Source organism: Brassica napus, chromosome A9 (genome assembly GCF_020379485.1).
Source record: "Brassica napus cultivar Da-Ae chromosome A9, Da-Ae, whole genome shotgun sequence".
NCBI classification, from domain to species: Eukaryota; Viridiplantae; Streptophyta; class Magnoliopsida; order Brassicales; family Brassicaceae; genus Brassica; species Brassica napus.
The window spans coordinates 17,715,564-17,728,889 of NC_063442.1; the positions used below are offsets into that span (position 1 = coordinate 17,715,564).

Sequence of the window (13,326 nt, forward strand, 5' to 3'; positions counted from 1 at the left end):
TCTGTTAATTCGGTTTTAAAAACTTCTACCGAAACAAACCAAAATTTTGGTTTCGATTATAATTCATTTAAAATTTTAAATAAAATCGGTTAAATTCGAATAATTTCATTAGCTTTAGCTGATTCAAAATTTTGCTTAATTCAGATCAAATTTTTTTTATTTTTTCGGACCAAAATTTTTTAATAAATTTGCGAATTCAAACCGAACTTCTCACCGAACAAACCAAAGCTTTAGTTCGGTTTGGGTGGTTGGGTTAAAAATCCGAGACCTAGTTGTTATGCAGAAGTAAACTGTTTCACTAGCCTTTGATTAGTTGATTTAACTCATTATAATTAGTGCACCAGGGTCTTTCGGGTGGAGTCCGTTCAGAATCGAACTAAGATAAGACTTGTTACCAAATGCATCTAAAAGTCCGCCAAACTCAATAAACTTGAATTTTGACAGAGTATAGCAGTTAGCACAAAATCATCCAGCGACTATAACTGGCCGGAAAGTTTCAACCTTTATTACTTGTTAAACAGTGTAATACAAAAACAAAGGTACGAACTTGCTTGCTGCCTGCCAGAAACATCAAAGGGCAGCTTCTCGCCGTAAAAGTATTCAACTTTATTCTGTAAAACTACAAAAACAAACACCGACAACAGGAATCTTGTTACCGGAGCATCTAATAGTAGATGTAATCATATTATGTAAAGCCACAAGATTTTGTTCAAATATTTTCTTATAACCTCAAAAGAAGTAGTTTACTAGGCAGAGGCAACCCCTGACTGATTCTGTTGGAACCACTCAGCAGGCCACCACGTCGGTCTAATCGCCTCCACCTTCACCTCCTCTGACCCGCTGCTTACGGACAGTGCTCTAAAGGCTTCCTCTACTCTCATCACTCCCATTCCTCGGCTACCCAAAGCCGTTGAAACCGTCCCCACTTTCTTGCCGCTTCCTGATTCAACCACCTCAGCTCCAGCTGCTATTTTCTGGTTCACCTCTGCATTAACCAACAACCGATTACAAATCTTTTGCATTCTTGACCACAAAGATTCAAAGAAAGTTTTTGACCTTTCCCATTGCTATCAATGAATCGTAAAGGGACTAGGCGTTTGCGGATGACCCCACGGTGGTGAGTACGAGCTATAAGCTCTTGTCCAACATAGCAGCCTTTGTCAAAGCTTATCGCATTAAGACCAACGAAGTTATACTCAAGCGGAATCGCTTCACCTGTAGGTTGCACAACATATAATAAAGAAGAGGGCATCAATGAGCTAAAAAGAAAAGAAGAAAGATAATACCTTTAGGTATTTCAGATGATCCTTCAGCAACTCCATGCTCTAACCTCCACAAAAGGTAATTGCTTTCATCTGTTTCTTTATCCGCCTCAACCAAAGGCGCTGCAAAACAAAGTAAGTACCATCAGTATTCAAAGCTCTAGAACTAAAGCTTTGATTCGATCAAGAACCTTACGCGTTGCATCAGAAGGAAAGATGCTTCTGTAACCGAGACAGTCCAGCCTTGGATCCTCGTACCATTGCCACCCATACTTATTACCACTAGCTGTAGATTCACCAGCACGATCAACACCACCTCCCCAACCAACAGACGAAGATCCAGAAAGGTTTCTACCGTAACGCTGCCAACACGAGAACTCTTCTGCAACGTTTTCAATATCAACTTTGGACCTCAAACGATATCTATCAAACATTCCACAAACACTACACGTCAGAGCTAAACCCTTAACAAGAAAAAGGTTCCTTCTTCTACAAGAATCAGCAAGGAGATTGTCTAAAAGACCTAAAAGAGATGGCAAAAAAGCTTACTTTTTTAGTGTTTCAAGCAACTCATCGAGGACAGAGACATCAACATCTGCAAACAACTCAACAGACCCATCACGACCCGGATCCGACCCGGGTCCGGAACCGGTTCTATCGAGCTTTTCGTCGGGTCTCGTCGGGCTGTACAGGAAAAAATCGTACAGAAACCTTCCCTGGGGAGTTAACAGCGCGGCGTACATAGGCGGCGTGGAAACGGAAGGCATGTTCGGAGTAGGAACCGTGGAGCTTTTCTCGCCGGCGGATTCACCGAACCTCCGTACATCGTTGGTCAACAATCCCTGGAGAAATTTAACCGTATCCGGTCCGCTAAACCGGACGACGGATCGGGATTTGAGCTTAGATGCCATCGGACCGGCATCTTCGAGACCGCTGTGTATGTTCCGGCGGTAAATGCCGTTTGAATTGGAGATTTGACGGCGGAGACTGAATCGGAGCATTGTAATTGTGTGAAGGCTTTGTGCGTATTGTTTCTTCTTCTCTGCGGTTTAACGATTGCTTTGGAGGAAGAAGGCTCTAAGACAAAGCCACGTGAATGACACGTGCGTTGAGCTTGACCTCTGCTTTTTGACACGTGTTGCCTAGGAAGTGTTCGGTCAGCATTTCTTTTGCCTCATTTGACGTTTGCGTTTAGACCAATTCCAGTAGATCTTCATTTTATTTTTTTTTTAAAAAGATAATAACTTTATTACTACTAAATTAAGTTTTTCTCTAATATGTGTATTTTAATAAATAAATATAATTTTCTAAAAGAATATAAAGAAAATACTCTTTTGCATCTATATTGTAAAAAAAACAAGTATTTATGTATATTCTTTCCACAAAAATAGCATTTATCGATTATATAGATATATATCTGAGAAACACTCAATTTTATTCTTATATTTTTAGGAAAACTATAAAGATAAGTTAGACAAAATCTTACAAATTAACATTTGAGTTTTGTTTTTTCTGTTAACAAATTTCATTCGTTAAAAATTTAAGTGTTAAATTAACTAAAAGGCGACCAAAATTTTGGCTGATTTATATGATAAAAATAATAGTCATATATTCATTTGGAAAGAAAATCGGCATAAACTTTAGAGATACAAAAATATGAACTAAACTAAAAATCTCAAAACATTCTTGAAAATTATAAAGATGGTCAAATTCTTGAACATTTAGTTTAGTTTTGTTTAAAGTAATTAAGATTGTGAATATATTCATTTTTGAATGACTGTTAAATGATTCAAGACAAAAAAAAAAACACTTTTGTACAATATATGTGTCATGTTTTAAGAAATCTAAATTTTTGAAACTACTAAAGAAAAAAAAACTTTCATCTAGTAGCAAACCTCAGTCCCATAATTTTACTATATCGTCCATTGTCATGTCTTGGTAGTGAGTCGATGCGGTCTCGTACCAGTTTTTGCCATGTCTCCTATTGTTCCTCTCTCACCATAACGAGTATACCACAATAGAAATAACCTTTCAGGTTGTGGTATACTCTTTATGGAGAGAGAGGTCTAGTGCTCATTACTTTATTTGCAGTAGAGAACCAACGAGGAGTTTGGATTCTAAAGTAATGGATCAGGTCAAACGTATTAACGTATTGTATGTAGCTTCCGAAGAAAAGACTTTGTTGACACGTCGTTTCTGAGTTCTACAAGTGTATATCTTTTATTGCGCAGCCAAATTATATCCTTTTACCATAAACTAAACTATTGATGGGTCAAGTTCACATCATGGAGTACATCACTTTGCTTTTATAATCTGGCTGGCAGTGAAGAACAGACTCTCCACAGGTGATCGAATGCGAACTTGGGGTCAAGATCAAAACTGTCTGTTCTGTGGGGAGCCAAACGAGACAAGAAATCATTTGTTTTTCGCTTGCCCCTACACGTATACTATTTAGATTGAAATGGTTGGTACCTTGCTAGGAAGACCTCTTGATCCTGACTGGGAAATAAATCTCCAACACCTCATAACGCATAGACTGGATTACCTAAGCTACATTCTTCTGAAACTGGCGTTTCAAACAACTGTCTATATGATCTGGAGGGAGCGTAATGACAAGAAATATCTAAAGAAACCTCGACAGCTTAACCAACTGGCCAAGCTCATCAACAAAACTGTGCGGAATCGGATCACGACAACAGGTTATGCAAAGAAGCCTCGCCTTAGAGGTTTTATCCAACTCTGGTTTCGAGCTCATACATAGTTAAATTTTAAGTTTTTGACATCAAAGTTCTACTACAAACTTACCACATAAACGTAACGTATTTTATCACATAACTTTTATTGCAAATTACATCAAATTACAATACATACTGCGATTCAAATTGAATATTACCTCCGGTAGGAGCCTTTGCCTCCGTCCCTGCTTGTCCCGATCATAGTGGGATGTTATTGAAAGGTTATTTAGATGGTGGGCTTATTTAGAAAGTGCTGATTATATTGAGGGTTACTTTCACAAATAAAACTTCTTTTAATAAAATAACCATTCTTGAGTCCCAAAGTTTGACTTTCACACACGTTCTCTGAGAAAAATCGTTCAGAGTTTGAAAAATCGTGGGCTCGCTCTCGGAGCCGGAGCCGACCCGGAAAGTCTAGAAGAAGCGCCAAGTTTCCTTCTTTTTTACTTTTCTCTTCATCACCAAGTAAACCCTAGATTCTCCCCCCTTTCTCTTCGATCCAGAAGATCTTCAAAAATCAAACACTATCTTCTCCTCATCTTTCCAGAATCTGTTTCGGAGTCTCTTACCTTCGAGTCAACCGTAATTTTCTTATTTTCCGTCGATCAAAATCTTTTTTTTTTTTAAGCATACGCCATGTCTTTCTCGGATTCTGGATCCTACTCAAATGGCGGAGATCACAAGAGTTTCAGGCAAATCACCCGCGAGAGTGAGCTTCTTTCTCTTACCAATCCTGTGTTTCAATCTGGAAGCTTCTAGTGTTTGGGTTTTAGGGTTTATCGATTTCGAATTAGATGTTTGTTTTTAGGATGCTTTGTTAACCTTAAATCAAGACAACAAGTCGTGTGTCATATTTTGATTTCAGGATTACTGTATGAAATGCTTATGCCAGAGAAAAATGGGACCCCCATGAAGGTGATTTCTACACAAAATTGCTTGAAACTTTCTTTACCTTCTATGGATGGGGTTTGTCAATTTTCTTCTCCTTTTATTTTATTATGAAGGTGCTTGTTCTGGACAATTTCACATTGAAGATTATATCATCTGCTGCCAAAATGTCTGAGATCTCACAACAAGGCGTTTCTTGTTAGTATATTACCCCCCTTGTTTTAATCTTCTTGGCTTTGCTCTTTTTTTTTCATGTTTTTTTTTTTGTTTCGTTTTTTTAGTGGTTGAGCTCATAACTAGACGGAGGCAACCTATGACTTCCTTTGATGCCATATTCTTTATTCAACCGACCGAATCAAAGTAAAACCTCTTCCATCTGAGATCAGTTTCTAGCAAATTAAATTAGATTTCCTGAAGGTTTTTCTTTGTTTTTTTTCAGTGTCAATGCGTTTTTGTCTGATATGACTGGAAAATCACCGCTTTACAAAAAGTATGTGACCAAGTCTTTCAGTTATACCTATGGACTCTCTCGTCTGAAATGATTTTAACTGTTTTTTTTTTTCTTTTTAATGTTGCTTTAGGGCTTTCGTTTTCTTTAGCTCTCCTGTTTCGAGAAGCTTGGTTACTCTCATCAGGAAGGACATGAGAGCGATGAAACGAATTAGCGCATTGAAAGAGGTCGACTTTATATGCCACCTTTGTTCTCACTTTCCTTAATAGTCACGTACAATCTCACAAGATTGTGTAAATTTGATTTTCATTATATGCAGATGAACTTGGAGTACATTAGCATGGACATTCAGGTATATCTTCAGTGTTTATAATCTTGATTTGGTTTCTTCTCTTGAGCCCAAACTTACACACAGCTTATAACTGACTTGTCTACAGGACAATGAATGTGTTTTAACTACATTTCTATGTATTGTCTTTTCAGGGGTTCGTTACGAATAACGAAAACGCTCTGGAAGATCTTTACAGCGACGAGGAGAACCATCAGAGAGCAGATGAATGCTTGAATGTGGTAGCTAAACGCATTGCTACAGTTTTGGCTTCGCTAAAGGTACGTACGAGGCACAAATCAAAACCTTCTTTGTTTGATTTAGGATGAATTTACTAAGACAGTCTTATCTTTAAACTCGTCTGGTATACAGGAATACCCCTTTGTGCGCTACCGTGGAGCCAAAGCTCTTGATGCCTCAACAATGACAACTTACCGAGAGTTGATTCCTACAAAGCTTGCTGCTGGTGTATGGAACTGTCTGGCAAGATACAAACAGACAATCGAAGATTTTCCTCAGACTGAAACATGTGAACTACTTATCCTGGATCGATCCATAGACCAGGTCTGGATCTTCACTGAGACAATTATTTTTTCAGTTTTTACTTGAAATGTTGTTGTTATTCCTTTTTTTTTGTTTCTTAGATCGCACCTCTCATTCATGAGTGGACATATGATGCAATGTGCCATGATTTGCTTAAGATGGAAGGAAATAAATATACATACGAGGTGACATTTTGATTTTGCGTTCAGATCTTATAAAATTTTGTTGGAGCTCATCACTACAGGATATGGTAATTTTGTCTTTTATTTCTTAGTGTATAGGTTCCGAGTAACAGTGGTGGTGATCCTGAAATGAGAGAGGTTATTTTAGATGAAGAAGATCCCATTTGGGTGGAGCTTCGTGATGTTCATATTGCAGATGTAATTCCTGTGTTTAAAATGGCGCATGGCGCACCAAGGCGAGACGTGCCGAGCCTTGCGCCTCGCGCCATGGCGCAATATGGCGCTCGCCTTGAAGAACATTTTGTTTTGTATTGGAGAAGAAACTTAGAGAACACTTATGCAATGATTGATATACTAAATTTAAATAAGATGCAAGCTTTATTATACTAGAGAGTTCTAACCTTAAGCAAAAAACCTTGAGATCTATGTTTATGTTTTACGTAACTTCTCTTTTATAAAGCTTTAAGTTTCCCCGGTTAAGTTTTTTTAAAGTCTAAGGTTTAATTTTTTTTTTTTTTTGAGCAAAAAAGTCTAAGGTTTAATTATTAATTAAGGCTTATATGGTTTACATACGGTTTACATTAATCTCGCCTTACGCTTGCCTTTGCCATGCTCGCCTTCTCGACAAGGCACCCATGGCGCGCGCCTTAGGGAACCCACCCTCGCCTAGGTGGTACATGGCGACAGAGCCATCGCCTGAGTGCGCCTTGCGCCATGGCGCAAAAGGCGAGCGCCATTTTAAACACAGTGTAATTCTCTTGCTATATTATCATTCCTCCTCTTTCTCAGACTTTTATGTTTCACATGTGGGTAATGTCATTTATTTGGATTTGTTTGGGAGTAATCTCTTCTTGTTTTTTGTTCAGGCAAGTGAAAGATTGCATGAGAAGATGACAAACTTCGTGTCGAAGAACAAAGCCGCGCAATTGAAACACAGTTCAAAGTAGTTACCGGTTTGACTTTTTTTTTATCGATTCAAGTGATCCACTAGAACTATTCTGATTAATTTATTGGCTTCTTGTATCCAGAGACTCTGGTGACATTTCAACAAAAGATTTGAAGAAGGTGGTTAACGCTTTGCCACAGTACAGTGAGCAAATTGACAAGCTCTCACTTCATGTAGAGGTCAGTTTTAAGCTTATAATATAAACCATTGAAGAAAGTATGATTAAATATCTTTATCTTGCAAGTTGATTAGCTTAACGTGACAAGGTTAATGTCACTGCAGATTGCTAGAACAATTAACAGAACAATAATGGAGCAAGGTCTAAGAGAACTCGGGAAGCTAGAGCAGGACCTTGTTTTTGGGGATGCTGGAAGAAAAGACGTTATCAAATTCTTGAGCACCAACAATGTAAACTTCCCTGTTTTTTTTTTTTTTTCGTTTTTAGTTTCAGACATCAGAAGATGTTGTGCTGAAAATGTTCAACATTTCCAGGTTATAAACCAAGAAAGCAAGCTACGGTTAATGATGATTCTTGCCGCAATCTACCCCAAGAAGTTTGAAGGTGAAAAGGGACGAAAGATGATGGAGGTATAAAACACTATTGATCCCTCAAAAGGCTTTGATTGGAAGCTAAGGATGATTGATTATGATTTTTGAGCTTTTCTACATGTTTGATTAAATCCTTCAGCTAGCAAAATTGTCGGGGGATGATGTAGTTGCTGTGAACAATTTGAGATTACTTGGACCAGTACATACAGAATCTAAAAGGAGCACAACAGGATCTTTTTCTCTCAAGTTTGATGTCCTTAAGGTACGTATTCTTCCTCATTCTTGTCTTCTTATTACAGTTTCTTAAGACCTGAGATCTTACCTGAAAATCTAATAACTGGAAATCTTCTGATCCATGTGAATCAGAAGAAGCGAGCAGCTCGTAAAGACCGGGTTGGTGAAACTCAAACATGGCAACTGTCTCGTTTTTTTCCAATCGTAGAGGTTCTAAATTTCATCTTTCTTTCACCTTCAGCAGTGTTTTGTTCAGACAGATACTGGTAACATGTTTGGTTTCTTTCTCTTTTTTATTCAGGAACTTGTTGAGAAACTTAACAAAGGTCATTTGCCAAAGCAAGACTATCCTTGTATGAATGAACCAAAACCAACCTTTAATTCAGCCTCTCAGTCTCCATCAGGGAGTCCAGTATTGCCTCATTCAAGACGGACGCCAACTTGGGCAAGACGCCATCTCTCTGACGATGGATATTTCAGGTAAGATGTTATTTTGATGATAATGGTGAAATCAAACATTGACTTTATTCGCCTTCTCTATGTGTGTTTCAGTGACTCATTTCTAGGACGAACATCTAGCGGATTCAAGAAAAAGGGGCAGAGGATTTTCGTCTTCATAGTTGGAGGAGCAACGAGATCTGAGGTACTGTGAATTATTATGGACTGAGGATTCGTCAATTGGTAACCAAATGGGTTAATTAGTGATACATTTGTTACAGTTAAGGGTTTGCCACAAACTTACGGAGAAGCTTGACAGAGAAGTTATCTTAGGCTCCTCCAGCTTCCTTGATCCCCAAACTTTCCTTACTGTATGAACTCTTTCGTACGCCCAGAAGCTTTCTTTGCGTCTCTGTTTCACTAATGATTAACAATGTGTTTATGGTGTATGCAGAAAATGAAACAAATTAATGAAGAAGAGGAGATTTCACTGGATGATATTGACATCTAATCGCTTGATTTTGTTTTGGAGAGGTTTCTCTGTCCATCTAGACAACTTATTGTGGGTATTGATTTGTGCTTTTGGAAATAAAAAACTGTGACATGATGATATATGTCTTCCCTATGTAAATAAAGTAATAAACACATTTTGTTTGATTCATTGGTTTCACTACCAACAAAAGAAATTGGTTGATTATTTGTTTTTTTTTTTAAATTCTGTCCGTCAAAAAATAAAGAAAAAGCAAAACAAAAACTAAATTCGCCCACCGTGGGACTCGAACCCACGACCACAAGGTTAAGAGCCTTGCGCTCTACCAACTGAGCTAGACGGGCTTGATGATTTACAGTTTGGGTACATTTTATTAGTGCTATATACCAAACTGGTAATAAAGAAGAGAGATGCGAACAATGGTTTCAACTTTCAACCAGCCGGCCAGCCCTTAATCCTAATTGTAAAAATGTGAGCCACTATTGAATCTACACAGCGTGACATCTTTTATATATAATATCCCTAGTGTGTTTCAATTATTTACATGCACGTACAAATACATATCCCCAAAAATATAGCACACAAAATGCAAGATCTCATCACAACTCACAAGGACTCGTTAGTAAAAGGGATCTCTTGGAACTTAAACGAAGCATTACCCACATTCTCGCGTTCCAACCCGAACACATCATCCTCGTCATCCGGCAATGGCAGCACTTGTCTGTCACCGACCTGTCGTGGTGGCGGAGCAATTCGATGCCACGAAAACTCGCTCGAGTCGAGTGTTTGGTTACTAAACAACATGCTGCTCCTGGGCGGTGAGGAGAAACTCGCGGTGTCCCAGAGGATAACGTGGAGGATGATGGAAACCTTTGCGTGACGGTGAAGCGACAGTTTCTGGCTGAGCGAAACGGTGTCGTAGCAGCGAATGGCTCCTGTAGAGGAAACCATCCACGGCAATACCTTCTGGCTACCGACACGTGAAACCACCAGACGACGCGAGGCCTTGGCTGCATCTCTGTATAATGAGCTCAGGCCCGATCTTGCAGCTGGTGCACTCTCATCTTCGTGGTCCGTTACCGAGGAGACATAAATGAAACCCTGTGGAAGAAATATTCCAGTTTAAAGTGTTGTTTGGAAGAGATGCTGACAAAAAAAAAACCTCAATAGATATTTTCACCTCTTCAGTGCGGCTAATGGAGAAACCAAGTTTGGTGTCATCATCTCTGAGTTTGATTTCAAGTGGCAACTCAACACCAAGAGGAGCATACCAAAGCCGAACCGCTCTCACAACACCAATATCAACTCCATGATAATCCTCAAACCCATAGAGACTCACGTTTGCGAGATTCGACAGGTCAGAAAGCGAAGTCATCGTATTTACCGTTGCTGAGGCGGTCTCTCCCGATATCTTTACTATGTAAAAAAAAGAAAAAAAAACTTTTTCATATTCAAACTCTCTATGCACAAATAAAAACATTACACAAACTATCAAAATATGACCTTAGTGAGCAGAGATTCAGTCTGAATATTCATAAAGACGATTGGTACGCCATTAGCTTGTGAACAACTTAGCCAAGCATTTGCACGAGCAAGTGTGTCTTCCAAGTCATTATACCGAGAACCCGCCCTTCCATGAACTATTTTTAAAAGTATATTAAGATTCACACATGTACGATATATGGATTTTTAAAAAAAACAAGATACATGGTAAAAGAATTTCATCGAATGAATATGTGACCGAAAATTTAATTAATGTTTCTTACCAGAAGCTTTAGGAAGAAAAAGAATGGAGAGAAAGTTGCTGGATCCAGAGATTGGTAAAGCTTCTTGCATCCGCCTTTCCCATGGATATGAAACATAGCCATCTTGAAGCTTAGCTCTCCCCAATGCTTCCACCATTCTTGACCCTCTTGAAGCTGTAAATCATTTTAACAACATTTCTTATTTTGTACTCCCAATAAGCGAGGTTATATAATTTTTCATTCTTGAAAGTTATGGTTTTAGTTAAAAGTGTAAGATAATAAAAGAAAAAAGTGAAAATTATATTTAAATAATTAAATAAATAATATTTCTGAAATAATTTTGACACTAAAAAATTAAGATAATCACTGAAGCAAAACTTTCTTCTATTTTAAGAATATTCTATTTTTAAACTAAAAATAGAGGCAATCATTAGAGATGTTTTAAGAAATAACGGTTTTATAAGTCTTTATTTAGTGAAAACTAATTTAGTATTTCTTTATATCATTCCAATAAAACTTAAATTTATAATATTTATTACATCTATACTATTAAAGTATAATCCCTCGTAGGATTCTGCCCTTACCTTTTGAAGTTATTTACAATGACATGTCATTCCTATATTTATGCTTAACAATATTAATTATTTTGAATTTCCTTTTTTGAACAACCTAATTATGATTTTATCTCTACTATAGCAATTAATATTTACCAAATATAACATGATTCATATATTCCAACCAAACCCTTTAATAATATGTTGTTATATAATTCAATCTAATTTGACCAAAAAATAATATATATATATATAATTTAATCCAACAACTAACATTATGTAATTGTAAATATATAGGATGACTTTGTTTACTTAATATTATATTACACAATAGTTTTACATGAATACATTTACCATAACAATTAACATTACGCAACTATATGTCAAATTTCCTTTGGTTTATTGCTACGGGTCACAAAATATTTATCAAATATAAATGGATTGAACAAATAGATTTGTCGTTTCTATTATGAACTAATAAACAGATTAATAGTTTTATTAACAAAAAACAATCCAGCGCTTTTAAAACGCGGATCAAAATCTAGTTTAAGTAATTATTTGCTAAAATCATCAATTAATAATCCAGAATTTTAGCCACTACACCAACTCATCCCTAGTGTAATATTACCCAGCGTCAAAGTAGCAAATTTTGGTTGAGTGGAAGCTTTCTTTAGTTTATTTTTATTTTGTAGGACCAAGAAAAAGAAATATTCTTAGTGTATAGTTAATGATCAAATAATAACTCTTATAATGTATAAATACTTTTGTTCTTAAATTTAAAAATATTCTATGTTACGTTTTTTTTTGTTGTAACTCACAAAACTTGTGTATAATTTGGAAGAAAGATCATTACTATAAAATTTAGAATTAAATTCATCTTGATAAACAATAAATTGGTACAGTTTTAATATTCTCTTTGTATAATTTTAAGTGTTATTTAAGAATTTTTATTTTGTTATATAATAAGTGATTTTTCACTATCTTAGATATAATTTAATATCATTTGAAATTTATGACCGACTACAAAATTCTATGTTGTTTTTTATTGGTTGAGCTAGTTTTATTTTATATATTTTATGAAACTAAAATAAATTACATTAAATTTATATCTTTAATTTTTGTGTAAAAACCATCTAAAATAATATAGAGGGAGTAACTGTTAAAAATTAATTGGTACACTTTTTAATATAAAAAAAACAAAAAACTCGTATTAAAAATAACTGCATTAATTATATTTCACCTACTGAGAACCATGAGAGTGTACGATTACGTACGATGCCTAAGGCAAAATTCAAAAAGTAAGCCAGAAAAGTCAACACAAGAACCAAAAAGATAATTAACCGACCGAGTGAACTCACCTTGTATACCGAGGCAAACAGACTCAGTACGATCCGAGAACCCAACTGTATAATTCGGGTCATCAATGGATCTAAGCATGTACTGTCTCTTACCCGCGGATTCGTTAGGAACAATACAAGCAGAAAGATCAGAGAGATCTTCGGAGCCACGCCTGACTCTAACAACAATCTTTTAGTGAAATGAAGTTTGAACAGAAAGCTCTCTTGGGCACTACAATGGAGGAAGATGCTTGAGAGAGAAAAGACAAAATAGGGAAACTTTCTGTTAGTTTCTCATTAACGTAGTCAAATGACTATATACAATTGTTGTAACAACCTAACCGGAACAAACCGGGTATCAATGTACAAAGACTAAACCGAATATACATAACCGACATTCAATATATCAATATTCCCCCTCAAGATGGCGCATATATGTTAGTAATGCCCATCTTGCCTAAGAGATGTCGGAAAGGATTAGGATAGAGCGGCTTAGTGAGCAAATCTGCAAGTTGATTTGCTGACCGTACATGAAGAGTCTTGATCTGCCCCATCTTCACGCGTTCTCTAACAATGTGGCAAGCACGTTCCATGTGTTTCGTACGTTCATGGAACACAGAGTTGTTTGCGATATGAAGAGCCGC

At 36.7% G+C, this 13,326-nt stretch overlaps 3 protein-coding genes and 1 non-coding gene across 6 annotated transcripts; 1 reads left to right on the forward strand and 3 right to left on the reverse strand.

The window, feature by feature from the left end:
• Window positions 1-399: 399 nt before the first annotated feature.
• LOC106367033 (putative transferase At4g12130, mitochondrial) lies at window positions 400-2,320 on the reverse strand. 2 transcript variants are annotated; one of them, XM_013806719.3, is made up of 6 exons: window positions 1,812-2,320; window positions 1,459-1,685; window positions 1,287-1,385; window positions 1,057-1,215; window positions 729-985; window positions 400-619 (listed from the first exon to the last, which is right to left on the reverse strand). In XM_013806719.3, exons 1-5 carry the CDS (start codon window positions 2,261-2,263, stop codon window positions 747-749), a joined length of 1,176 nt encoding a protein of 391 aa, XP_013662173.1. In that variant the 5' UTR covers window positions 2,264-2,320; the 3' UTR covers window positions 400-619; window positions 729-746. The 2 variants fall into 2 exon arrangements, with proteins under 2 accessions (XP_013662173.1, XP_013662172.1); XM_013806718.3 differs by having other exon boundaries at window positions 400-985.
• Window positions 2,321-4,326: 2,006 nt separating this feature from the next.
• Window positions 4,327-9,253, forward strand: LOC106367032 (protein transport Sec1b). Of its 2 annotated transcripts, none has more exons than XM_048740804.1 (21): window positions 4,327-4,706; window positions 4,863-4,912; window positions 5,002-5,083; window positions 5,167-5,245; window positions 5,325-5,375; window positions 5,467-5,563; window positions 5,656-5,688; window positions 5,820-5,945; window positions 6,037-6,228; window positions 6,309-6,392; window positions 6,489-6,587; window positions 7,256-7,332; window positions 7,418-7,514; window positions 7,618-7,743; window positions 7,828-7,923; window positions 8,024-8,146; window positions 8,251-8,328; window positions 8,420-8,598; window positions 8,671-8,761; window positions 8,838-8,927; window positions 9,011-9,253. In XM_048740804.1, the coding sequence occupies exons 1-21, from the start codon at window positions 4,634-4,636 to the stop codon at window positions 9,065-9,067; spliced, it is 1,980 nt and encodes a 659-aa protein (XP_048596761.1). In that variant the 5' UTR covers window positions 4,327-4,633; the 3' UTR covers window positions 9,068-9,253. The 2 variants fall into 2 exon arrangements, with proteins under 2 accessions (XP_048596761.1, XP_048596762.1); XM_048740805.1 differs by having other exon boundaries at window positions 8,254-8,328.
• Window positions 9,254-9,317: 64 nt separating this feature from the next.
• Window positions 9,318-9,390, reverse strand: TRNAK-CUU. The gene has a single exon. It is a non-coding gene; the product is annotated as a tRNA-Lys (tRNA).
• A 143-nt stretch (window positions 9,391-9,533) lies between these two features.
• On the reverse strand, window positions 9,534-12,945 carry LOC106364537. The gene is made up of 5 exons (XM_048740806.1): window positions 12,704-12,945; window positions 10,813-10,965; window positions 10,550-10,686; window positions 10,227-10,457; window positions 9,534-10,147 (listed from the first exon to the last, which is right to left on the reverse strand). The coding sequence occupies exons 1-5, from the start codon at window positions 12,780-12,782 to the stop codon at window positions 9,653-9,655; spliced, it is 1,095 nt and encodes a 364-aa protein (XP_048596763.1). The 5' UTR covers window positions 12,783-12,945; the 3' UTR covers window positions 9,534-9,652.
• Between the last annotated feature and the right edge of the window lie 381 nt (window positions 12,946-13,326).

Bases quoted from the DNA above. Each gene is read 5' to 3' on its own strand.
- LOC106367033 (XM_013806719.3), bottom strand. From the start codon at position 2,263: ATGCTCCGATTCAGTCTCCGCCGTCAAATCTCCAATTCAAACGGCATT. The intron at 1,686-1,811 runs GTAAGCTTTTTT...AATGTTTGATAG, and splicing joins TTGCTTGAAACACTAAAAAA to ATATCGTTTGAGGTCCAAAG. The intron at 986-1,056 runs GTCAAAAACTTT...TGGTTAATGCAG, and splicing joins CATTGATAGCAATGGGAAAG to AGGTGAACCAGAAAATAGCA.
- LOC106367032 (XM_048740804.1), top strand. From the start codon at position 4,634: ATGTCTTTCTCGGATTCTGGATCCTACTCAAATGGCGGAGATCACAAG. The intron at 4,707-4,862 runs GTGAGCTTCTTT...TTTTGATTTCAG, and splicing joins CAGGCAAATCACCCGCGAGA to GATTACTGTATGAAATGCTT. The intron at 7,333-7,417 runs GTAGTTACCGGT...TCTTGTATCCAG, and splicing joins CAATTGAAACACAGTTCAAA to AGACTCTGGTGACATTTCAA.
- LOC106364537 (XM_048740806.1), bottom strand. From the start codon at position 12,782: ATGCTTAGATCCATTGATGACCCGAATTATACAGTTGGGTTCTCGGAT. The intron at 10,687-10,812 runs GTAAGAAACATT...TTTTAAAAATAG, and splicing joins TTTTCTTCCTAAAGCTTCTG to TTCATGGAAGGGCGGGTTCT. The intron at 10,458-10,549 runs GTCATATTTTGA...TACATAGTAAAG, and splicing joins CTGAATCTCTGCTCACTAAG to ATATCGGGAGAGACCGCCTC.